Raw genomic sequence first — 27096 nt, 5'->3', positions numbered from 1 at the left:
CACAGGCAAGGAGAGAAGGAGGACAATGATGACATTACTGTGTGGACTGGAGGACAACCCTTCTCTATAAATACACATTATTTTTCCTGTTAAATGACTGATGCTGAGAGTGGATTTTCGATGAGCTATTTTTAAGAGACCATGTTATCCACTAAGGATGTCATTACGTGTTACAAGACTTTTAATATAAACTGTTTTCATATTGATCTTGTTGTATATTAAGCTGTTCCTTTCTTATCTTCAACAGGCAGCCAGATAAACTAGTGGTGGTTTGGACAAGAAGAAGCAGAAGAAAATCCTCTAAGGTTAGTTGATTCCTTAATAAGTTCCAACCTGAGTGACAAACAGGGTCCGTGGTTTGAGGGACTGTTGTTTGGAATGTGGGGAGCAGCCGTGTAAATAAATGAGAAGTATTTTAGTTGCTGACTTTTCTTTTTACCTCAGTTTATCCATAAAGTTCAGAAGAAACTGGTGTTGATGTCAGTACTAATTTATGGGAACTCTTAACTCTGATTTCAGCTTGGTTGTTTGTTTAGCAGAGCTGTATCACCGTCAGCTCAATTCAGTTATTAATTGCTAGACCTAATTAGAAAGGGGAATTGGTTTCCTTACAACATGTGTATATAAACCCCCCCTAATTAAAAAAAGTAATAAAGAATCTGACATCCCTGCAAAAGGCAGATAAAGCCTGAATAAGAGGCTATTTCACAACCTGAAATGCTACAAATAAAAAAGAATAAAAGCAGGGTCTTTCAGCACAGCAGTGTGTCTTTGAAGTGAATATTTACATTTTACTACTACAAACACTGGGGACAAACCTGTGAGATTGTGTTTCATGACTAATAACCTGATAGCCTGAGGAATGGGAAGCTCTGAGTGAAGTCTCTCCAATGTCTGGACACTGATAAAGTTTGTCTTTCCTCTTCTCCTCTTTGAGATGATTTGGTCTCACTTGCTCATTTCCTTTCCCCATGCTGTGGCCTCTTAGCCTGGTTGGATTTATGGCAGATGATCTTGTCAGAGAGGAAATTTTGGAAGTTACAATAGTTCTTTGACATTTCAGTTAAAAATAAGATGGTCTAAGCTTCTTCATCTTTTTTTGTGTGTGTATTTGTGTAACACAAAATGATGCTTTAAAGAACTCTGTAACAGAGGAGAGAGGGCATCCATGATAGAGAAAATATCTTGAAATAATTGTGTTGAAGAACTTAAATGTTTAGAAAATGTGATACACATTTTCCACCCTGCTCAGGAGAGACTTCGGGTTTATTTTTTACCGGTACTCCTCTTTTTCTGCTTGTCATGCATATTTGTTATATTTTGTCTTTTAACTTGAGGTATAAGCTGTTCAAAGCTGTTTTAGATAAAGACTGGTTCCTGACTGCACAACTAAATGTTGTGCATCCAAAATTCAGCAAATGGCAGCATTTCCCTGAGGCAGCAGGGTTTTCTGGCATTAGCTCAGCCTTTTGGGCTTTGAAGTTTTTTTCATGAAGTTCCATGGTATGTCCTCACTTTTGGTCACCAGGCAGTAGAAGCAACTCTTGGATAAACTGGCAGATTTAAACCTGAGACTCAGAAAAGGTTTTGGCTGACTAAGTCATGTTTAGTAAGATCCCACAAAGGTGCTTTGAAAGAGGCTGAGTGGCCCTGAAACCTGGGCAGAACATAGAGTTAATTTTAAAGCTTAGGTAGTTGATGTGACTTGAGCTGTTTGGGTCAAAAACTGTGGATCAATAAATGTTCTTGATCTCTTCGTCATTCTGCCAGTAAAATACTTTATTCAACATACTTGTTTCATCTAATTGCTTTATTGGAAGCAAGTCAAATGAATATTTCCTCTTATTTTATTTTTGGTGGACACTGGGTTCAATGAGTACAAAGCATTAATAATTGTCTGTGTTTTTCAGCTTCTTGAGAGGGAGGAGGGGAGGGATGAGGTTTTAGCTTACTGTGAAGATGTTGAGAAGACTTTTTTTGGAGGTTATGTTTTCTGAACTTTTCAGATCATTAGAGTTAATGAGGGATATCACCAGCAGATAGTTCACAAACTCACAAACGTGGCCCTTTGGATGCTCTCCAGTAGCTCTGTGTCTCTTTTGTCCTGGGAAAGTACAAGAGATGTATTAAGCAAAAATGTTGTGCAGCTGGAAGAAGGAGCTATGGATGTGCACTGGGATGCCTGCTCTAACTGTTATAATTTTAAAATGCCATTGAGCTGAAAGATGAGTTCTTGATGTCCTTGGAAGCCCTTGTTTTTGTGGATTCCCATGATTTTGATATGCCATCTACCCCACATACTCTTTTTCCAAAAAAGCTACAGTGATCCCTTTATTAGAAGAAATAATGAGGCACAATGTGCAGGAGTTTGAATATTTTTCTTCTTAGAGTGGGAAACACAGAATAGGAGCTGTAGATATGTTTAATTACAGTAAGTTTCAAAGTGTTGCAAATGAAAAGCAAATGCTCATTGTGAAGGAGCATATAAATAGCAGTCTGATGGGTGGATGGATGCAAGACCGTAAATATATCCAGCAGTTACTGACCTTAATGCAGATTTAAGTTACTTACAGTTCTATTTTGGAACCTGCTCTCCGTGGGCAAGTCTAATTTGAAATGTATTTCCTGAGGTGTGTCAAGACGAGATGGCTCTGTGTGGTTGGGCATCTCCATTGTGTGTGCCAGGAGCTGACATAAAATGGTGATTTGCAGTTTTGCTGTGTTTGGCAGAATTACTGTGCAGTCCTAGAGTCATAACTTTCAGCTTGAGGAGGGTGGGAGTCTCCTGTCTGCTGATGCAAATATTGTCTGTTTGCAAAATCAGATGCACTCTTCAAGCTTTATTTAGATGCTTTTCAGCTTCCATGGTTTACAGAAGGTGCAACTTGTAGCCACGGACTTGTTTAAGTCTTCCTCAGTACCCTGGCACACTGGAAAGTTGCCAGGTTTTCAGACCCTGGCCTTTTGGACCTGTCTCTCTTATTTTTTTTTTCTTTTCTTTCCTTTTTGTTTGTTTGTTCGTTTTGTTTTTGAGTGGTGGAAGAATGTCTTTGTTCTAGTGTAGAGCAAGGGAAAAATGTGTTGAAAATATGTTTGCCGTCATTTCACTGAGTTGCTCTCAAATTTCCAGGCTTTGAACTAAGAAATTTCAATTTGAAAACAGATATTGCCATGATGTCAAGGAGGTACTTTCTGCTATTCCTGTGAACGTGCAGAGGCTTATGGTTCAATTATACACCTCTGAAGAATCAAATTTGCACTTGCTTCTGAGAGCCCGACAGAATTATTCTTCAAAGATTCTTTTTTGTATCAAAGCTGAAAGAAGGTGCCTTGCCTGTGATTTCAGCACTTCTCTTGGAGGTTTATCAAAAACTGTTTAAGCACAAAGGAGAAGGAACGATGCTGAGAAGAGGGAAAGAACTTGAGCAGTGAGAAGTCAGAGCCAAGAAAGGCAAAGGGACAGGGAGTAAAAGGAATCCTTGTACACTCCAGCAGCCTGGCCAGCATTTTCCAAGGTTCTGCCATCAGTAAAGCAGCAGCTGGGTCACCTGTTCTGCTGCTCTTACAAACTGTTGCCTTTTCTGGCTGCTTTATTGCCCAGTGCCAGCCCTGCCTGTCCCTGCCGGGCTGGAGTTCCAAAGGCATCTTGTGATCCTGACGTGCTGGTGACTGTCTGGGACCAGCACAGTTCAGGAATGCCACTCCTGGGGCTTCTCTGTTTTTTAGTGAAGTTATAAGATCATGTTGTGACTGTAATCCCAGACTGTAAACTGGAGGTCATTAATGCTCTTCTTTTTTCTGGGAGTCCCATAAAGTTGACTTGTGGGGACATTGTGAGGTGCAGTGATGGTTGTCCCAGAAAATGATGAGAAATATAACTCTGTGTTCAGGTTTTTGTGTGGAGTGGTGGAGATCTCCACTGTGGTGGGGATGAGTTTTTGCTCATTCCCCAGGCGTAGCAGCCTCTCTGTGTCTCTCTAGCAGTAACACACACATGCACAATGACAGAATTGAAGACATTCACGGGGAGACCTGTGGGAATCCTCTGGTTTCCTTGTCTGCTCTGAAGGGGCACTGACAGCAGTGTGTGGATCAAAGGCTGCCTGGAGTTTCCACGGCTTTGAGCTTCCTTCTGTGGCATGTGCTGGGTTTTTGGATGGCATCCCAAGGCATGAGTGTGACTGGGGCGTTGTTCTGGTGCCCAGCCTTTTTAACTGGTGGGCCAAGCACGGGGATTTGAAGATGACTGGGGGGGGGATGCAAGCTGTGGTCTGGAGTATGGTCTTTAATTTGTCTCCCTTTGTGACAGTGAACTGCGGTAAGGAAGAACAAGAAGCCATTCACAAACTGCTGGTTTCCTCTGGTGTGAGGGAATTGGCAGCTTTTCCCAGTCTGTTCTTTTTCCAGTAGGTCCATTAACAGCCATATACAACTCTGGCTGTCTTGGATGGTGAATGACTTTGGTGGGATGCACCACATGGAGCAAATCCTTGGTGTTCTATGTTCCAAAGCCACACTGCTGGCATGGAGGCACTAGATGAAGGATCTGGCTACCTAATGTCAGCTCTTCCTCTTGAGGTGCTTGTTGGTTTTTGGTTTGGTTTTGTTTTTCCTTTTCTGTCTTAAGTGTTCTGCCTGGATAACACTGAAGAAGAGGGATTATCCTTACAAGCTGAGCTGCCCTAAGCACCACTGGAGCCAGTTGAGCTCCTGCTTGCTTCTTGTGCCCTGAGCAGCCTGTCACACCAACAAGTAGCAGAGCTGGCCTGAGCACAGGCAGCTGGCAAAAATTCTGTAAGGAAAAGAAAATCAGCAGTTTGCTGGCTCACAATAAAGCCACTCTCCTGGCTGCAGGTGAGAAATAATCATAGGTCTGTTTCAGATGAGTTTTGCTTTTAAAACCCAATATTGACAGCTTGGCAATAAGAACATATTTTTTATTCATAAATATAAGCTGTTCCATAATTTGCAGCGGGCTCAGAATATTATGGTCAGCTCTAGTATCTTACAGAAAAGTAACATGAAATTATCCTGCACAGCAGGACGAGGCAAGGTGGTAGTGAAGAAAGCAGAAAAGAGATGAAACATCTGAAAAGGGCAGGTTCCTGAAATAATGTAGTATCAAGTCTGTCACTGCAGTTCAAGCACAGCAAAACAGCAGCGATGTTCACATCACAGGTGGTGGATTGCAAAGCTGGCTGCCTGGATTGGAACTGTTGTGCTAAAGAGAAAAATGAATCTCAAAACTCTGGATAGCCTGAAGTGCCCATGCAAGTCTGTAGGCTCATCTCCACGGCCTTTCTTTACGAGATTCCCTCCTCTCCCAGCCAGCAGCTTTGTGCCAGAGCAATGCCGTAGGTTGGACAATGTCATTCACAGCCCTACTCTATTTATAGAGTATTTCAGCAGCCCCTCCTGGAGCTCCTGTTTCCAGATTTAAAAGAGCTTTCATGCCATGTCGCCGTCTCTCATTTTCTACTGGCAGAAGAAAGGCAGAGTTGCCTTTTGCTTTGAAATGTACCGGAGCACTTCTGTTTCTCTTTGCAGACCATGGCTCCCGTCCCTCAGATCTGGAGAGGAGTCAGGCAAGGGCAGGGCTGTGCGGGAGGCACCTGCTGCTGGAAGCCACTTCTGCTCAGCTGCCCTTGCCTGGACTTCCAAGACAATGGGAGATGGCTGGGCAAGACCAATAGCAAATAAGGAAAAAGTGGGTCCAAAGGCACAACCACCCTATGGAAAATGGGGTTTAGAGGAGGGGATAAGGGTAGAAATGTGCTGTGCAGGTGCTGCACCTCGCCTTGGCTGAGCCCTGACAGCAGGTCCTTGTCACCTGCAGCGGGGCCTGATCCAGCTCCAAGTCAAGGCTTACAGTTTGGGAGTTGAAAGGGTTTTTTGATATAGGCCAGATGTAACTTGAAGAAACTGCAGCACAGAGGTGCCTGGCATGACAAATATTGCATTAGAATAACACTCTGCATCTTAATTTTAAATGACTGGCTTTTGCTGGTCCTCTGTGTTTTTCCAGCTTTGCCTTCCCCTTTCCCTTTCTCCTTCCCAACAACCCAGACAGTCCTTTTGATGTCATCTTTTTCTGTCATGCTGTTTGTGTGATACAGTGTTTATTTTTCAGAGTCAGAGGAGGGCTTAATAACATTCATGATCACAGAACAGCTTTGCTTTAAAAGCTCATTAGTTAGAGCTTGTCTGCTTGTTGTTGTTTTCAGTGACAGAAAAACATATATCCCTGTGTGTTTATTGTGCCTCACTGACTTCCCTGGTGGGAGGAAGTGCTGATAAAGGGCTTGGAGTGAAGTGTTGACTGCATCAGTGAGTGCTCATATTCTGGGGTTTTTTAATAGATGGAACAAGTGATCCTCAGCTGAGCGGGCTGGCAGTGCCTGGACCTTGAACAGCAAAAGTTTGACACAATTGTCAGTATTGGCCAGACCCAGCAGGAGCACAGGTTTCAGACACACCATGAGCTCCAGTTATTGTTTTGTGCAAACTGGTTCCTGCAAAGAGGATGGAGTGCCCCTGTGGGGGAGAAGTCACTGATTTTACAAGGTGCTACCAGAGGACGTGGCAGATGAGCTTGTGCCTGGCTCTGGAGCACTGCCTCGTGTCTGCTGAAGATCTCTGTGGGCCAGCTGGGAGGGGTGCAGGGGGTTCTGTGGGACAGAGAAACTGCAGCTCCAGGGTCTGTGGTAGCAATGACATCTGCTGTGGTGTGTTTTGCTGCCCACAAAATACCTTTTCCTTGTAAAATACATACGTTTTGTTTGTGTTATTTGGTGTTGTTTGGACAGTTATTCAGAAAATCTATCCGGGCTCTCTTTAAAATGATGAGATTAGACTGAAATTTGTGGAGTAAAACCAGTAGAAACTGGGTTCTTTCAAGTTGCTCTTATTTTAAAATTCCCCCTTTTTTTTAGATGCTCCAAGCTGCTACTCTGCAAGCACAAAGCATGGGCACTTGCTGAAAAGTCTGATCTAATTAGGCATCTTTGGGAGCTGCAGTTTCAAGCAGAACACCAAAGAAAAAATTGTGATAAAACCAAATGAGAGCTGGCAACGTTTGCACTCCTTACTGTACACAGTGGCAGAGAGTTGCTGCCTCTGTAGGGATGGGACTGTTTCTCCAGCCTTGTCTTTCCCACTTTGGTACAGCAAAGTCATCCTTAAAGTTTCCCAGGTTACCTTAGGGTCCCTGAGAATCTGAGTAACAGGTCCTGCTAACCTTATTAAAGCAAAAATGTGTTCTAATAGCCTGAATCTGAAGTTCTGAGTATTGGAAGGAGCATAAAATTGCAATGAGTGATGCTCTAGAATTAAAAAACCCAAGATAATTGGCTTCAGGTTCAGGTAACAGTAAATAGATTGTACAGTCTTTCCTGTTAAAACTTCCACATGTTTCTAATAAGACCCTGGCTCTGTGGCTGTTATTTCTGCAGCAGCATCCTTCCCTCATCTGTCTTACAGCATCACAAAACAGATGAGGTTGAGCTTGGAAAAAGGCATACTTTTATTCCAAACCAGAGCAGAAATGCTCACACTAATCCAAACTGATGCTGAAAGGTAGACAGGCTCTTAGTCTATTTAACTGTTGGGTTTTTTGTTATCTTTTCTATGTGTAGGTACCTCAGCCTATTAATTCTTAAAAACTTAAATGTTTTAGTAGTATTATAAATCATTGTTTTCACTTTTCTTTCCTCAAGTAAACTTCTTGCTCCATTTATGCGTAACTGTGATTAGACCCGCACTATGTGTTACACCGAAAGCTCAGCTTGCTTTGAGATCAGAACTTCTGACCTCACAGCCTTAATTTTTGCAAGTTTCTGAGTGTCCTGACCTGTGCTATGCAATACAAAAGCTGAGTTTAGGACCTTGTGAGGAACAGCTTTAGTGCAGTGGAAAAATCTGCTAGTGGTCTGAGTTTCCTTACTATCATTCTTAATTGTGTCCTTTGAAGTGTTCAGTAGAGTCATGGGTTTAAGGATGTGACCTTTTTGGAGTCAGTGATAAGTTACTTTTACCTGCATGCCCTGAGTCCTGTGGGAGTGAGTTCAGCACTTCTGTAATGGCTTTAAACAACTGGGTATTTTTCTTCCTTTAGGCACACAGCTGGCAGCCTGGAATCAAGAACCCATACCGTGGGGTGGTGGTGTGGCCTGTACCTGAAAATGTTGAGATTACTGTGACTCTCTTCAAGGTATGTTTCTTTTAAAGCATCATCTTTACTATTTCCTAAACAACACATGAAAAAATTCTGTCTGGAAATGCCAGATTATAGTCACAAGGTCTGATCTTGCTGGATTTATGTCATCAACTGCACTACCTGACGTCCTCAGTTCAAATCTGGGTGAGAGGGATGGTGTGCTCCCTGCCAAAGCTGACTTGTGGAGTTTAGTTAACACACTGAAATACCCATTGAGCTGATTATGGCTTTGGCACTGAGTGAGCACATGTGTGACTGTGCACGTAGTACATGTGTAAGGACTTGGCATGGCTCACAGCCTGGTAGGTTTTCTCTAAATACTGGAAGGCAGAAGTTGTCATAACACAGCCATTTCTAGACTTCCTTGTTCAGTTTCAGTGCACACTGTTGGCTGCAACAGAACCCAGCTCCTCATTTCTTGTTATTTAGAATGCTGCACAAACATCACAGCACCAATGGGATCGCAGCTGTAACAGTGGATGTGCAGTATTTGAGTAGTGCAGAGAATTGTAAGATTTTACTGGGAATTTTTTTATTTTTTGAACTGCATTTCTTCTACTAAAAAAAAAAGCTTATTTGTGTGAAGCAGGAGGAGGAAGTGATAATTATGCTAGAACTTATTTCCCAAATACCATTGGGCAAGGCCCCTTCTGCATAAAGATAAACAATGCAGCTTTGCATGTGTGACAGTGTAGGAGGCTGAAGATTTCTGGGATTTTCATTCTGTACTTCTTCTTTGTTCTTTACTCTGGTGCCTTCATCTACATTCTGGCTGTTCTTATTTCTAGCTGCTCCCTTTGCAGCTTGGGGCAACAGTAACATACTTTTTTCTAATTAGCAATATTTGTATTTCTTTGTCTTAGGGACTTTCCTGAGCTGGGATGTGACTTCTGACTAGACTTAGAATGGAAATTTATTACTTGGTTCATTAAACCTAAAAAAAGAGGGTTGTCTTTTTTTTTCCACCCCTCTTTTTTTTAAATTCCTGCCTTTGGGATTACTGATGAACACAAACTTCTTAGGTTGGCAGTGATAAACTGTCATAAACTTGTCTCTCTTCTTACAAACACATAGTCTTCAACTGTGATGCAAAAGTTCACTACCAAAAATTGTTTGCTTCAAGGGCCCCTGCTTGGACTAAGAAACTCATCAGCATAAGTGTCTGTACAGTCTGAGCACGGTTATGCAACACTTTAAATGTTGCTTGATATTTTCAACATTTAAAATGATGCAGAAATGTACAGAAATCTTGACTGTGGTTATGAGGCTATGTGAAGGATGAGAAATAAAGTTCTTTTTGGGTGCAGCTCTGTGATACTGTGGCTTTGGAGTGGAGGTGTCTTCCGGCCTTCTCTTGGCATCCCATCTTTTTAATTGCTCTTGTACTGCTTCAGGGTTCTGTTATGTAGAACAGCACGGCTGCCTTGTTGGTTGTGTAACTGAGACTGAGGGTAGGACTGTCTAGTGAGGGATGGAAGGGCCTCTGGAGCCAGTGTCAGGTATTACAAAAGCTTAATTTTACCCAGTACTAATTCTGCAGGCAGATCTGTTCACTGGACTTCTTCCTCTCCCCAAAAATGAGCCTGCCTGTCACAGGAATTGCTCTGGGAGGAGAGATAGGAGTGTGAATAACCCCAGCAGCTGTGCCTTCTGTAAATGGTACCCACTAGTCTCTGGGGGAATGAGCACTGGATTTATAATCAGAATATTGAGAACCATCACACTGTCAGCAGCTCTTACTGGAAAATCTGCCCTAATTGATCCTCCAGCTCTTCATCAAGAGTGCCTGCAAGTGGCCAAAGGCCCTTTGTTCTCTGTGAGGGAATGGCACAGAGCAGCTTGTTGAGCAGGCTGTGTGATGCCCCAGGAGTGCTGTCCCTGTGTGAGACCAGCAGCCTGCCCAGCTGAGCTGCGAGAGGCAGGGGAGTGCAGGCAGATCATGGTGCTGGCCCGCTTCAGGCTGTGCCCCGTCCCCTGATGGCTTTGTGGGCTCTGTGGTGCTTCAGCTGCAGCACAGGACATGTCCCAGCACCCACAGAGCTGGCATTTCTGTAGCTGCTGGGTTCTGGGCAAGGGCAGTCAGAAAGAGCTGGCTGTTCTCACACTGCTGCATTGTCTGGGCAGCGCTGGGGCAGTGGAAGGGAAGTGTGTGATGGCACTCTGAGCTGCCTTTCTGGGAGCTGGCTTGGAAGTCAGGTCTTTATATTGTTCCTTCCTCTAGAAGAAAGGGGACAAAAAGATTTAAAACAGCAAAGCTCAGAAAAAGGAGGCTGCTCATCTTGCAGTTCTGTAAAAATCCTTTCTGGAGCCAGTCCCCTGGGAAGGAGGGTGATTATCGAAGGTTTGGCACTTTGCAGGCCTTGTTTAACAAACAGGAGCCGTTCGCTTTCACCGCCTCCTGAGAGGCTCAGGGAGCTGCTGCCTCTGTGTCCACCCTGGCAGAGCCCGGAGCTGGGAGCTGGCTGCTCCCACAGGGCTGTGGAGCAATCCCAGATAAGAAATGAGTGCCGTGGTGCTGCTGGGAAGGAGTGGGCTCCAGACAGACAGCTCTGTGCTGTGGGAAATGATTCACACAGCAGTGGCAGCGCGTTCGTAAGTGGCTGTTGAAACGTGGGGCTGGTAGGATTAGGAGATAAGTCAAGGTTTCAAGTGCTGATGAGAATGTTAAGAGTCTCCTCTCTAGCAGTCAGCTGTGGACACTTCAGAGCTGTTGACTTGATCAGTCAACAGATGAGTTATTCTGCATTATCTGCACAGCCCTACTTTGGGTGTGACCTTGTTTACATATTTGTAATTCTTGCACAAGCAAAGTACTGAAAAGATTACAACCTTCATTTAGAAAATTTTAATTTCAAGTAAATGTAAGCTGTTTGTTTGTTTGTGTCAATTAATTCCAGGCTGCTGGTAAAATATCATAATGCCCTGGAGTCATGTGGGGAAAAGCATCATATGGATATATTGATTCAGCTTCCCTTGGCTAGCTGTAGCTCCTGCCCAGCCAGCCACTGAAGTGCTAATTACATAAAAAGTTCCATCTGTTCTGAAAGTTTAACTTCTTCCTTTGCTGAGCTCCACACTGATGTTTAGTTATGCCATGGGTTTTTCAACCAAACTGGGGAGGAAGAAACATCATGAAACAACAAGCCTATTGTGTATTTAAAATCCTTAATCTGTAGTGCTTTCATGGAAAGATTCACAAATGCCAGGAAAGCCAGAGCTGAATTCCCACTTTTTTTTTGTTACCATGGTTGTGCTCCAGAAGTTAATTTTTCAGAGGCCCTGCATTAGCTAAGTTTAACTACCACATATGCAAACTTGTCTACTTTTCTGTGGATTTATATACAAACACAGATCTTTATCAGCTGAGAGAGATTTTAAACCAGAAATTTTTGTTGCCAAGCAAGTCCAATGCTTATAGTAAAGCTAAATGAACATCAGTTGTACTATGAGGATTTAAATTGCAACATCATTGTTTTCTAGTTTTAAAGCAAGCGATATCCTGAACAAAAATGTTTGTTCTTCAGGAGTAAGCGTGGACTTTGCTTCATTGGATTACACAAAACACTTGTTTTGTCAGTAATGTCTATGGTTTATCACACCAATGTTCTGTTGCAACAACAGGGACCATCACCAACTTGTAATTCCAAGGTCTGAAAAAGACATTTTTAAAGGCATAGCTTTCTAAGCACACACACACAAAAGTATGAGTGAAATAAGAATGAAATAGATGATCAAGACATACTTGTGTAGTTGGAAGTGTTCTTGTCCCCACATAAGACTTGCAAAAAATCCCTATCATTCTTTGTGAAAGCCCGAGTCAATCATGCTTTGATTTTATAGAATAGTAACTGTCCATGCTGTAGCAGGAACACTGCACCAAAACCAATGTGTTATCTCAGGGGAGGAAAAAAAAGAACCCACCTCAGCCCAAAACCTCTTCATGGAGCCATTTCTCATAAATAAAGGGCAGGTTCAGGTTCAGGACATGCTCATTTCAGTTTAGGAGGGCCCAGGGGCATGACCAGATACTGTGAAGAATATTCCATAGGAGCAAAAACACGTTCCCTAGGCAAGGTGTTGTGTGTCAGATATAAAATCATAAGCTTGGGGAAGTAAGCACATTTGCTCATCAAAAAATTAAATGGTTAAAAAAAGGATTAGCGGGGGGCTAATTTTAAAAAAAAGATGGAAAAAAAAAAAAAGGGACATTGAATGCTTGTTGCCTTTCTAGCCCAGAGGCTTTACAGGAAAGTGTGAGCTTGGTGTGGTGATGCACAGGGATGTTTCTGCCGGTCTCCTCAGAGCTCCCTGCTTTCTGGCAGCTCCAATTAAAGCTGATCACAGTTGTATGTGATTTTCTAGACCAATCAGACCTCTGTAATCGGCATTGAAAGCAGCAAGAATTGGGTCAGATTTTGAGTCTTGTGCAGTTCCAAGCAGGCAAGTACAAAAGCTGAGGACAGATGCTGGAGTACCCAGAGCATCTGCTGCAGGTCACTGGTAAAGGGAGATCACACACCCTGTCAGCCTTTGATGTGATTCACTGTGACAGTCCCTAAGCAGTTATTCCCCAAGAAGAAAGACTGAAGATTAGGGCTGGTTTGAAGTGATCTAATTGAAAGACAAGCTTCAAAAACCAGGAACGCTTCGGGAGGAGGCATGGGGAAGGAAGGGAGGAAGGGACTGACAGTCTGAAGATCTTCCCTACCCACTCAGGTTGCTGATTAGGAAATGCAGCAGTCCCCAGATATGTCCTTTGTTCCTGTTACAAGAAATACAGAAATAAATCTGAATATAACCTGAATTATTGGAGAAGGTTTACCTTTCTTCAGTGGTCTGAAACCACCTTGTACTCTGCAGAAAGGATCCAGTCCTTGACAAGAATGGGTTCATGATGGACTGATGAACAGAGAGCAGAAAAATGTGTCTGACATGTCCTTTACTCTTCCCAAGCCCAGAAGAGTTGACTTTTTGGGTAGCTGGCATGTGGATGGGCAGAATGGGGTCACAGAAAGAAGCTAAGGACTGGAATTGCAAAGAAAAGCTGATGACCTGTCTCTTGCACAGTTCCCTACTATTTGCTTCTTACCTGAGTGTTACTTTTGGCACACCAAGGTCATCTTGTGAGACAAAAAAGAGAGGAAAAAAGGGTAGAGAGAAGAGTCTCTAAAACTTGGTTGAAGATGCTGAAAGAGAGCATCAGCCTGAGACAGGAAAATGGGACCCATGTCTTGGTATTAAAAATTATGATTTTTTTTTTTACATAGTAAAATGGGGAGGAGCAACAAGCTGTTCAATCCATTTGCCCTAATGCTTACAGTTTTCAATTCATGGTGAAACCATAGTGAATGTTGGATAGAGTGTAGTTCTGCATCTGTGGTATAGTGGTGAAGCAAATATGCATTACCAAAAAAAATAAATCCCTTGCCAACTCCCCTCATGTCACTGCGAGGTGTGAGGCAATTTGTTCCTTGATCTTTTTAGGGAATTTTCATTATCATTTACTTTTGGGAAATGGAAATGAGATCTCTTTATAACTCTTGACTTTAGGTATTCCCAGCTTGTATCTGCTTGCAGGTGAAGTGAGGTTTTGTGTGCCCTTTTGGCAGAGAGTGCTTTCTTAGAGTATTGGAGCATTCCACAGGCTGCTATAACCATTACTCCTGGAGTTATTCTTCTCTGGAATAGCATTTTTTCCTGAAGCACAGTCACCTGTATAGTCCTCAAATAATAGTTTGCTAGATACAGCACATGAGTTTTATGTGGGGAAAGAATGGAGAGTGTGGATTAGCCAGTGAGGGAAGGATGTGATGGTGTGGTTTTTTTAAGTGGTGCCCACATGCTGAAAAAGTCTTGAATAAAATGTGAGCAGCTGAACCACTGTAAATCCTAGCTCTGTAGTAATGAAGGCTTATTCAAATCCAAAACAAGATGAAAGATTAGCCAGATTTATAGAAACATCAGCTGTTATGGAGACCACATGAGGAAATGTGAGCCCCAAATGTAACGTGTTGTTTGCAATAGAAACTGTGTTATAACTATAATCATATGAGAAACTGTGTTATAACTATAATCATACAAGTATCTGCTTACATAACCACCTAATAAAGTTGTAAGTTAATTAGAAATAGGACTCTCCATGCTGCTCCTTGGGCTTCTGATAAAAACATTTTAGTGGAAGAGTGAAGCCACTTATGTGAAGAAATGCTGAGGCTTATGTGTATAAAAGGATTCAGGGTTTTCTCTTTCTGGAGACATTTTAAAACTAGCAAGAAACATGGCTTTAAAAAAAATAAATCTGGATTTGCCTTTAAATCTGAAATATCCTACACATATGCAAAGTGTTCATACATCAGCATATTTCATACTCTCTGAACATTTGGTAAGGCTGTTCATTAGAGAAGTCATTGAAGCTTTTAAGGGCTGTTTTGGGGCAATACACTGCATTTATCTTCCTAAAGTGTTCACAACTTGCTTTCAAGTGTGTGCTAAAACGTTGAACATTAAGGAGTCTTTGCATTATACAGTGTTATTTTGCTCTGCCAGATGATCAGAAATACTCAGCAGAGCACCTGGTTCTGCATTCCTCAGAGGTGTGAGTTTTATTGACAGAGAGCTTTATTTGACTTTATAGATTATTGCCTTGCAGAAACAAAACAAGGAATGTTTTGTTTGTTACGTGGGATAAAAATATTGGACCCTGACTTTGGAAGCAGTTTTAGGTCAGCCTGCAAGCTTGTCCTAATAGCTTTTGGGGGAGTTAGGGGGGAAAAAATGAGCAGGATGAAATATTTAAGAGTTGAGTCACTTATTATGGAGTATCTTATTAAAACATAAAGTGTTTAATGATCCCATTAAATCTCATTATGTCATTTCACGCTGTATCAAAGGAAGCAATTAAACAGAAAGGTAATTGCCCCAGGTTAACTCTTAAAAATTTTAAGTATTTAATAGCTGGATTACAGAAAGCTACATCTTTAGAATTTATATAGTATACACCAAACCCGCAGGTATCATGTACTTTATTTACATAATGCAGAATTCCACAAGCCTGATAAATGTGATGGAGATATAATTACATAATCTGATATTTACAAGACATTAATTGCAACACGGAGATACCTCAGTATAATTTTGTATGTATCTGCTTGCCCTTCTGTCCTTGTGGGTACTGGTACAGCATGTTTTGACACTCATTTCCAGTATTAAAATTATCCTGTTTTTTAAAAAAACTCTTGAAAGATTTATTCATGTATAAAAATGAATCATCAGTTTTGACATAAGTTTTTAGCAACATCTTATATTCTTTCACTGGAAGTGTTTTCCAGGAGGGCTGCACGGGGAAGCCACTTGGCTGGGTTTTGGAGGAAGGATGTGCAGGAGGAGGTGGGATAATTTCCTCCCAGAAGTGTTATTATAGTTCATCAAAGAGGAGGTTTATTTAAGAGCACACTTCCAAAGTTGTTTTGTGTGCTGGAAAAATAAATAATAATAATAAATTCTCTGGTTGTTGGCACTATAAGCTCCTTACTTACAAAATATTTTGTCTATTCAAGGAGAACTAATTAAAAAATGGTACACTACCTCTCCCCACTGTCTGACTTCAAAGCAAAACTGAAGTAAAACAAGGGTTAAAGCAAAGACTAAGATAAGATGAGTCAAGAAGATTAAATGTGAGGCTTGTAGCATTCTGGAAAGAAAAGGAAGATGGTACTAAGGGATATAAGGTAGGAGCAAAATATCTTGATTAGATATTTTAATTTAGAGCAGCAAGGTGAAATTGCTGTGCTTGCTGTAGTGTCAGGACCAGCTGCCAAACAGCAGCAAGAAAACTGAGCTGCTGATGGACCTTATGTATGATGTTGGGAAATGCTGGTGATGTGCAAGTGACATTTATCTCCAAACACCTATAGCATACAAACATCAGAGGCAGAGGAGTAATTGAGTGTTTTCCTGTACAAAGAAATAATAAGATAGAGTTGAGGTATAGCAAAAGCAGGTTTCATGTCAAAAGAAAGACTCAAGACACATTCTCTTAGTGTGAGAATCTATTTTGCAAGCACAGTAGAAGTTTTGCTGCAGTTGTTCAGAACTCGGACTGGATGATTAATTATTTTAAAACAAAAAGTATTTTGTTAAAACTAGGGTCCTTGATAGAGGCTTGAGAGGAATGACTTACTGTCTTCTCCACTGTTATTTTACTTTCAGACAACAATACAAACCACTCCAGCAGCAGACTGAAAGCTCATTAAATTAAAAAAGCGCCAAATATATGAACTTCATTGTTATTTCTTCCTGTTGGTGAAAATGTTTTCTGATCTCACATGTGATACAATAGAAATGTTGTGAACTCAGGATAAGCATTTAAGGAATCTGCAGTGGAAGGAGGTGCTGTGCTGAAGTTGTGACTTTGGATCTCTGCTTGTGCTCACAGTCTGGGCCTGAGGAGGTTGGGCCGTGCATCTTCTCACTCCAGCTGGAAGCAAGTGGCTCCCTCCACTGTTATCTGCAAGATTTGGATTTGTTGTGTTTATTTGGGAGGTGGAACTAGAGAATTAGAGAGACTTTTTTTCTCCTGTGTGAAAGGAATCAGAACTACAGGTCTTCATGAGCATCAACCTCATGTTTGTATCTGCAGGGGTCTCTGTTAAATCCTCACTGGCGGTTTTACCCCAACTTGTTCACCAAATAGTGGACATCCCATAAAGCCTACATCCTAGCTAAAGCATTTCCCTCTGGCATCTTCTGTGGGTAAAAATAATCTGGAGTGTATGAAAATCTTGGCTGTGTTGCAGTCTCTTGCATCCTGGATTATTTTTAGACTCTAATTCTCTGGTTTGTTTTTCTAGGATCCCCATGCTGAAGAGTTTGAAGACAAGGAATGGATGTTTGTCATAGAGAATGTAAGCTGGAATGTTGTTACTATTTTTTAATACGTATAAGACTTAATAATTTATAAAGATTAAAAGGTGTCCAGATGCTGAAAAGGTCTTGAATAAAATTTGAGCAGCTCAACCACTGTAAATCCTAGCTCTGCAGTAACAAGGGCTTACTAAAATACCTATTGTTATGTTACAGTTAAAATACAGGAGAGGGGAGTGCTGTACTACACTGCTTAAATTCCTTCCCTGTAAGCATCAGTCTGCCTCGCATGAGTTTGCTGTGAGCAATGGAGTGAACAAGCCAGAGCTGGGTCATGACTCACTGTTTTATGGGCTGTGACACATCATTTGTGTATGAGCAGGGCAGGGAACAGCCAGGGCTGGGTTATGATATCTGTGTGTCCCAAGTGGCCCCTTCTGGGGCTGGCTGCCACCCTCTGGGGGACAGCAGAGCGGGGGAATTTGGGACAGGATGGAAAGGTGGGCCCTGCTGTGCAGTGAGGAGTGTGAAACTGCTCCCTGGGATCCCCCTGCGAGGGAATCCAGGGGCACCCCGTGAAAACCCTCCTGGGAGTCCCTGACTCCTCCAAGCCAGGAGCTCCCAGAACCCCACGGAGAGCCGAGTTCCTGAGGGCTGTACAAACAGCAGGCTCTGCCAAGCTGCAGTGCTTGACGTGTCACACAGCAAGTGCTTCGTGAAGTGCTTTTTTCCTTTCCCTTCTCTGTGCTGGGCAGCAGCTTCTGCTCTGGGGCTGCCTGGGCTGGAAAAAGGGCAAGCTGCTTTACCTGGGGCTTTCTTGGGAAAGAAACTTGGTCTTCAAATAGATTTTAAAGGGTTTATTCCTCATTAATATAGCTTCCTTATGGACTGTTTTGCAGTAACATGATTTATTTTTTCATGTTGTTTTTCAACAAGAAAGAAACTGCTCTTCTACCAAGTAGTACCATGTAGCACTGAAGTATGGGGAAGCAATGGATTTTGTACGATACCTTTTTTTACCTGAAAATGCTTCTTTTTGTTGTCAATATTGGAAAATGATTTGAATGTCTAAATCTAAGGTTTATTCATATCACCAGTAACTGAACATTCAGAAGGACTGAAAGCAAAGTGCTTTATTTATACTTTTGTTTTAAATGTCAAGTTTCTATTTTCACTTATGACACTTGTTAACACAAAACACAGTTTAGTTACTGTTTCCTGGAGTTGCCTTTTCTTTCTCACGTAGTTTATTTTAATCGGGGAAGTCTCCATGCCCAATTGTCACCGTTCAAGTACCTCTAGATAAAACAATGTCAGTGCATTTCTCAGCCAGCCCCTCTGGGTATAGCTGGATTTCCTGTGACGTTGCAGGTGATTTTTTCCAGGGTTTTATATGGGGCATGTAGGCTGAGTTTGTGTCCTGCCCTCTTTCCATGTCAGTGTGTTCCATGTGGAGGAGGCAGCAGACCTGCTGCTGCTGTTCTTGCTCTCTGCCTCCCACCCTCCCTGGGCTGTGCAGGGCAATCTTCTGTTCTCTGGGCACTTCTCCACAACCTCATTTGTGCTGTTAGTTCCTCCCACAAGAACTGCCAAATAGTCACCGGTAGGTAGGTGTTTAATCTTTGATTGGAGGCGATAGAAATAGTGTCTTCAGAATAATATATTTTATAATTTTACTGCAAAAATTACTGAGAGCTAAAGAAACTATAAAACCGGCTGCTTTCAATCACCTCTTTCTCCCTGTTTTTTTGGTTTTTTTTTTTTAATGCTGGAAGAGCTGGAGAAACTTTTTTCCCAGGCTAACAGCTCCACTTAGTGGTGGATGGAAACATGTTCACGGGTTCGAGCAAGTGACAAATGTTCCAATGGCTGGCTGACATTCCAGAGGATGGAACAGCTCCCTGTTAGAAACAGGGCAGCCAGGGAGGTGGGAGGTTCTTCCCCTCACTCCTTAAATTAGAGGCATTCACACCCTTGGGGCCTGAAGTGTCATGTGCCTGGTTTTTCAACAATGTATCTGTCATTAACCTGACCAGAGCAGGTCACCTGTGGGAAGCAGGGGGACATTCAGAGTCCTTTGGGATCTTTTCTGTTTTGTCCAGGGATGTTCTCTGCCCTGAGAGCCTGCAGAGCTTCCCTTCCTCTATGGTCAGCAACACTCAGAACACAAAATACTGAAGTCTGAAGAGATTAGGGGTGTGCTTTACTTGTGAAGCTATGTGCATTCTGCTAAAAAATTTGAGTTTGTTTCTTTAATTTGTATTGAAAGTCAGTCTCCAAAATAATTTTGTTATGCATCAGTATCGCTGAGCAAAGACCAGGTAGGAGAGATACACAGCTGCAGTTTCATGCCTTGCAGGCAGATGCTACCAAATTCCAAACAAGTTTATTCTGCACTTTCAGAGGGATTTTTAAGTAGTGATGAGGTGATATGTGCAAGAAAGCCATACTGTGAATGAAAACGAAGCAAGATACTTGGGTTTTTGTGGTTATTTTCTTGTTTGGGGTATATGTACACTACTTCATGATCCATCACCTTGACTATTGTAGATTTTTTTTCTTGCTGTATTTTTGTTGCCCTAGTCACTCTGTATTTTATTCTAGTAGGTGAACTTTGTAATCTACTGTATAATCCATAAATAGTTTGATCATAGAGCACTTTCTTACTGTTTAATTCTTGGTATTCATTTTCCATCAGCCTTTCCCATGTCTTCATCTCCTTCACAGCTGTGTTCTGTGTATATTTACTGATAACTTTCTTGTCTCGAATTTCATCTCTCTTTAACCACATTCTGTGTAATTGATTATCTGCTTTTACTTCATGAGGCAGTTCTTGGAATTCTTTTGGTGTTTTCTATGTTCTACTGAATAATAACATTGGGTGTTCAGGTTGGCCGTTGCAAGTAGGAGAGCAAGAAATTCATAACTAAGACTTGCCCGTGTGCAGAGTGGTAACAGGCTTTCAGAATCTTACGGACTGGTGTTCAGTGTATTTTGCCTATTCCCCTTAAAGAACAAGGATGAGTTGCCTCCCATTTTATAAGCCCCTTGCTCTAGTAAGTGACTTTTCTCTCTCCTTGCTTCTGTGAGAAACTCGAATATATGTTGTTTCCACACTTGGTTCCTTTCTCTGTCTGAGCTCAATGAGTGTCCCCACAGAGGTGCCAGCAGGGAGAGCACTTTTGAAACAAAGACTGCACCTCTGACAAGAGTTCAGCTGACCTGAAATTTTGGGCTGTGTTTCTTGGTCTCTGCAGATTGTTTACCTGATGGAATGAGAAAGGGATAGGAGAGAGGAGGTTTAAATTGGTCCAAAGATGTGGAAGCTTTCACTGGCTCTAGGTACAAGAACTTTGTCCCAAATAAAGGTGTCTGAAGCGATGGAAAAATGTCATTTTGCTTCCTGGCATGCTCAAAGCATGGAAAATTACATAAGAACATCCACTGAAGACAAACCATAATGTTTACTTGTATGCTGGCAGTTTTGTAGACAGTTGCTTCCTACATTCTTAATGAAACTGAAAGAGTCATGGAATGTTTTCCCACTTGAAAATGCACAGACTGTGAAACAAATTTCCCAGCTTTTTGTCAAAAATATTTTTGAGCCCATGTTTGTGTCTCTAATAGCATAGTAATATATTCTAAAGTTCACAGTAGGCTTCTCTATCTTCCCTCCTGTGTTTATGTTTCACCATTGAACATAGGTCATTCCCAGGGCTCAGGGCTGTGGTGAGCAAGCCCTTCCCAGTAGGAGATTGCACTGACAGCAATTGCTGCTACTCCTGACACAAACTGGAGCCCTCTTTTTATGTGGCAGGCCTATGAAAACTTTGTCTTTGCCAATTCCAGACCTACTGATTTGGCAGATGAATGTAGAAAGATACCCCACCTGTAGTTTGCTCATAGATTCCTGTGAGTTGGAGCTGCTGGAGGCAGCCTCACCTTTCTTGTAGTGTTGCCTCAAGGCAACATAATTCCAGACAAACACTCGCCTAAACAGTTTGACAAAAAACTTTAAGGTGGGCTCTGCAGCACTGTCAGCCAGCCTTTTCCAATGCTCCATTGTGGGGAATCACTCTGATTCTTTGCTGATGCACTTCAGGCTGCTCTTCATTTTCTGAGCAGTTACAGCTCTGGAGAAGAGTGTCTTCTGTCCGTGTGGCTGGCGGCTCCCTCCTTCTGGCCTCTGACTAATCGACCCCTTACACGTGGGATTTCACTTCCCAGGATTGCATTAGCAGGTCGTTAGCGTTCTCTTTCCATGGAGTCATTAATGTGAGTGAATGCTCAGTGTCCTGCTCTGCTCCTGCTGCCCCTGGCTTTCAGGAGCTGGCTGTGCCCAGCTCTGCTTGCACTGTCACCTGCCTGGGGAAGCATTCCAGGCACGATTTCCAGGCTCTTCTTATACGGAGATCTTGGAAACTGGACTGACTTCTGCATCTGGCCTTTCTAGAGAGGCTTCAAAAAAGATTTGATGGCCTTTTAGACACTGTTTTTAAATGATGCCTGTTTGAATAGACCCACTGAAACTTGTGGAATGAGAGGAAAAAGCAGTCTAGAGTTTGCTGTTCATGCTGGTCTTCAGGGACAAGTTACAAAGAGTAACGAGTTTAACCTGAAAAAAATCTGACTTTTCCTTCTGTCTGTCCTTCTTGTGTAGCTTTAGGAACCCCAGCCTAGAGAGAGTTCTAAATTGACCCCCACTCAAATATCAGCAAACCCTCAAAATACAAGAAACATTAGAAAATATTACAGAACAATTGACATAATCCAGCTTCATTTTATTGGTACATGTGTGTTCTTTTGTGGTTGTCATCCCTCAGTCCACCCTTCCCCCTGTTGCCTCTGAAATTCTGGATCATGGTTGCTTATGGTGATTTCTCATTTTGAATGCCCTGGAGCATGTTTTATCACTCACATGTTTGGGGAGATTATTTCTATCTCTTAAAATGCCTGGCGTGACCCTACAAATAAAGGTGATAAATAAGGTGAAAGTAATGGGAAAGAGAGGGTAGGTAGGTGATGGGACATAGAAATAAATGAATTTGTTTCTAGTCTTAAAGGAGACCAATTTTAAGCAATAAAATGAGGTATTAGCAAAAAAGTTAAATTTTCATCAGATATAGCTCTGAATATGTTGTTTTCAAGAGGAAGCTTTTAGAGAAATAACACATTTGAATAGGAACAGTAATTAGCCCAGGATTTTGGTAAATCATATTTTTTTACTGAATGGTTGAATATGTTCTACCACAGTACTGCTGCAACACTGCCACTGCAGGGGCAGGTTCTGCCCTACATCTGAATGAAAGCCCAAGCCTGATCTTCCCACTTGTTCCTGGAAATAGAAGGTGGGAAGCAAATACCAGCATAGCGTAGGGAATTGAAATTCTGAATGCTGCTGATGCCATTTGCTGCAAGAACCTGGGGAAAAGACAGACACAGGAACAGGATGAGTACCTTACCTGCTGATCAGTTGCTATATCAGAATTTATTACAGAATCTTAGGTATCTCTTCTAGTGCATCTTTGTAGCATGTGACAGCTTAAGTTTAAATTGGCTATTTCCTTTATTTGAGACACAGTAGTAAAAGCTTCTCTATCCATTCGTTTTGTATTTTTTGCTTGAAGTAATTTTTTGCTTAAAATAATAATTGACCGGGTTAAGTTTTTTTCTGAATTAAATGCCTGCATTTAATATATTTAGAATAGCTCATAGTTCAGACATGCCTTCCTGGTCCTTTAATTCCCCTGTCATATTCTGCTGTGTGTGATTATGTGAACTGTGACTAGCTGCCTGTGTAAATTAGGCTGAGTATTCTGGTTTAGATATAGCTAGGAATTAAATGCTGCTTTGTCAGCTGTCTCACTCTTGTTCTGCTTTAAATGTAATAGAGATTCAGAAAACCTGTTTTACTTTTAGTTTTTGCTTACATTAAATATTTAGCACTTTGTTCTAGTTGAGAAATCTCTGAGATTAGGCCTTTGGAGCAAAACTTGCAGAAATTGTTGTCTTGATTGGCTGCTCTGGCTGTAAAGGAACCAGAGTAGGAAATGTTTCTTGGAGGCCTGATCCTGTGCTTTTCCAGTAATCCATTGTTGTTCCTTCTGTGCTCCATTATGGCCTTTCTGGGCAGTTTTAACTGAAATACGATCAGGGGCTGAGTCCTGACTCCAGAAAGGACCAGGAGAGAGGCTTTGATGCCTTAAGTTTTAGCTCTCACATTTTTCAGGCTCTGTGCTGCCCAGGGGTGCAGCTCTGAGCTCACAGTCAGGGTCTCTCAGCTCTGCACAGAGCAGGGACACAAATCCTTTTCCTGCTGCACACCAAGGGCAACTTTCAGCCCCAAAAGCACAAACAAGGGTGGACTGAAGGGAGGAACAAGAAGGATGGGACCTCACAACCTGAAGGTGTAATTGGGCAATTAAACCCCAATATACAAAGGGACCAAAACTTATAAAAATGTGAGACTTCGTGACTGTTTGTCCATATTGTGACCATTCTTAGTCCACCTTTGGTGTAGCCCTGGCCAGGCTCTTGTCCTGCCCAAGGTGTATCCTGGAGGCCTTTCAATAAATCCCCACTTTATTCTCTAGCTCTGCCCAGTCTCTGTTCCAGGACAGCCTTCCCAAGGCATCAGCTTCTGCACAGAGTAGGTCACTCTGGTTTGGGGTGTCTGAGGGTGGGTGACTCCCCTGTGTGCCCCCACTGACCCTACAGGAGTCCCCTACTTCAACAATCCCCTTGGATTCAGCATCTTTCTGAAAAGTACACAAGATAGTGGGAGGGGATTGCACACTTGAGCTCTGCTGGAGAAATTTTACACCAAATGCTGTAGGACAAGAAAACACCTGTGTATAGGGCAGGTGTTACACTAGGAAGGTGTGAGAGTCTCTGGGTGTTTTCCCCTCTACGTGGCCCTGGTTCCAGGCAGGCATTGTGAGGGCAAGAGCTCCATTAACTTTTCTGAACAACATCGTTAATTAATTGATGTTTTGACCTGAAGCCATTCCTGTATCCCCAGGCAAGGCCTGTTAGTGTTCACTTAGGACATACAACTTACTGCCTGCAATGTCATTTTCCTTCTGACCAAAACAAGACTGTGCCCAGACCTGGATTTAGGGCCACTGTGAATCCTTTCTGTCATTAATACATCATAACCTATCAAAGCAGAGCTGAGAGATGCCAGAAATCTTACTTAAATAAGAATTTTAGTGAAATTGTTAAAACAACTCCTAATATCTAATTAACTTTTTACACTTTTAATGGCTTTTTCTGTCCTGAATGAGTAAGAAATGTGAGTCCATCAAACTCTTCTCTACTGTGTTTTTTCAAAAACAGTTATGAGAATTTTCTTTTGTTATTTAATCTTCATCTCCTACATGAAGTGCAATGCCCAAACTGTGTTGTTTCCTATGCTGTGCTAATAGCTGCATTAAGGGCATCTATATCAAATATAATCTGGCAGATGCTATGGCAGTTCTGGAAACTATATTACAACATTTCAGCTGAACGTTTTCTGGTGAAGGAGACATCTCATTTTCTGGTATTTATGCTACAGTTACGTGGGAGGGTCTTGCAAGTGGCAGCTGGAAAGAGGAGGCCCCTGGGCGCCAGGCAGAGCATCCTGGGCCTGAGGCTGTGGCTTTGTGTCTCACAAAGTGCAGTACAGTAACATACATGGCAACATTTAATTTATACAGTCGTTATTGATTCACAGCAGTAAAGTACAACTGCTTTCTAAATTGCCCACAACCATTTTGTTGGGGTGTTTGAGGGGAGGCTATTTCCTGCTAGAAGAATCTGTCTCCTGTAGCCCAGTTGTACAAGGCAGCTGATGGGAGTTGCTGTCAGTGGTGTCCTTTGCCAGCTGGAGGGGGGAAGCTGATAAACAAGGCAGACAGCTTTGGAAGCAAACCTCTAATACTGCATTAGGTGTGTTTAAAACCAGCAGTGTTTTTCAGCCACTCTGAGCATATGTTTATTCATAGAAAATCAGCAGTAAAATACACTGGCCAGCACATGCAAGAGCCGCAGTCTGCATGAGGTCGTTTCTCTTTCAGACATCAAATACATGAGAGTGTCTTGGTAATTGTTTTACAGTGGGGTTCTAATCATACTCCAGGCATAAGCTGAGCCAAGCAACTTGCCTTTTAATAGAAAAGTATTTTGCTTTTGAGCTTGTTCAGCTTGCCACATTTTTTTCTGGTTTTATGTGTCTGAGTGTGTTTTTACGTCTCCATACAGTCACGGCTATGTGTTTGCTCTTGATGTGGTTCAGAATATCATTATGTAAAATAACACTGTCTGGGGCAGCATTATGATGGATAAATTTCATTTTTGACCTGATAGCTGTACGGTGTTAAAACAGCATCATATGCTATTGCCATGTAGTACAAAATATTCAGTGTGGAAAATGGAAAAAATGGCAATGCATTTAATGAAAAATATTTTTTGACGTAACTCACCTTCAAAGGCAGATAATCTGGGAGTCAAATTGAATATTTTGGTTGATTTGAGATAATACCTTGCAATTGCATGTGCTCAAGGTATGGAAATATGTGTCAAAAAAAGAATTAAAATATCCATTATTGTGTAAAATGTAGCTCTGCATTAAGTAACTGGATAGGATTGTACATGCAAGTGGTTGTAATTTAACTGAGAGCATATTATTTAAAAATAGTGGCCACCAGCAGAACTATAGCCAGCTGACAGGAAAATAAGAGTTCTGGCCTCCTGAAAACCCTTGTTATTAGGAAAACCATCTGGCAGTGTAATAGCTCTGAGTGTTATTTCTTTCAGCTTCTTATCTTTGGTTGTTAGCTGTCTTAATAGAGTTTAATATAATAGAAATTAATTGACCTCCATAACTTAATTGATCCCATTTCATTCATTTCCCTCCCAGCACATTCTTCATTCTGAATTGATGCTACACCATCATATTGTGTTTTTCATGTGAAGTTTCTGCTTTCTCATTGTTTTGCATTATCAGTATCTGAGCCAAGTGGCTTTTTGAATCTTTTTTGAGATAGGCAGTAGAAATGAACTTTTTCTGGTTTAGCTTAAGTATGGTGGCAACCTGAGTCTTGGCTGAAAAGATTGCCTGAATAACATGGTATTGAATAATGCTGTATAGGGCATTTAGTAACTTATCAGTGTTTTCTCTGTTTCCACATACTAGCATAAACATAAGACTAAACTGAATTTTTCCCAAATGTATGACTCATACAGAGTTGCATCCCTGAACTCAAAGGTTGCTGTTCTGAGCACAGTGGTCTGTATGTCCTGGTTCTGGCCTAATTTTTGCAGTCTAGGAGGGGAACAGAGGAGGATGATTTTCTCCAGCTTCTCACTCCTTTTTCTTCCTTCAGGCCTGTTACAACAGCTTTTGAGAATTTTGACTTTCCCTTGGATTCTAAGGAAAGCATGCTGTTGTTGCTCTGTCTGCTATGAGTTCTCAGTGCAGTCTGCCCCTGCTTAGAGTCAGGACAGAGATTTCTGGGAAGGCCTTCAAAGATCTGCCCCATGGGTGGATAGTCATGAGTGCCATGGAGTATGGGAGAAAATGGGCCAGGATTTGGGGAAATTCTCTGCTCTGATGGTTTGGAAGTTCATCCCAGGTTTGTTTTAATACCCTGTGCAGCATAGCCTGAGATAGAAAACAGTTGTGTCTGACTCTGAGGGCTTCACCTGCTGAAAATAAATACACTTACTAGTTTTCAGAGAGTTTCTTTAAAGACTCAGTTTTTATAATATAGTTCTAATGACTTATACTATAAGAGTATTCTGCTTGGCAAGGGATAAGATTAAAGAAACTCTTAAAGCTTTCCTCCCTAAAGCAGAACAACTCCATGAAACAGTCTCCAGCCACAGGAGAGCACAGCACAAAATTCAAAGAACACATACAGTACTTACCAAACCAGAAGTGATCTTGAAAATCATGTGAAGAATTGTCTCCTATTTTTATCTATAAATTAGATCCCTGAAATGAAAGTTAGTATATTTGCCTTTTTTTTTCCTGT

At 41.8% G+C, this 27096-nt stretch overlaps 1 protein-coding gene across 6 annotated transcripts in view; it reads left to right on the top strand.

Moving 5' to 3' along the window:
- Positions 1 to 27096, top strand: part of EHBP1 (EH domain binding protein 1) — a 204652-nt gene that overhangs the window by 28499 nt on the left and 149057 nt on the right. For all 6 annotated transcript variants that reach the window (XM_063391613.1, XM_063391615.1, XM_063391611.1 and 3 more), the window contains exons 3-5: positions 248 to 305; positions 8114 to 8209; positions 17065 to 17118. In XM_063391613.1, the coding sequence (XP_063247683.1) occupies positions 248 to 305; positions 8114 to 8209; positions 17065 to 17118 (208 nt within the window). The remainder of the gene's footprint in view (positions 1 to 247; positions 306 to 8113; positions 8210 to 17064; positions 17119 to 27096) is intronic.

Source organism: Prinia subflava, chromosome 2 (assembly GCF_021018805.1).
Source record: "Prinia subflava isolate CZ2003 ecotype Zambia chromosome 2, Cam_Psub_1.2, whole genome shotgun sequence".
In the NCBI taxonomy this organism is placed as follows: Eukaryota; Metazoa; Chordata; class Aves; order Passeriformes; family Cisticolidae; genus Prinia; species Prinia subflava.
Note: the sequence above shows the minus strand (reverse complement) of the source record. Positions and strands in the feature narration are given on the sequence as shown.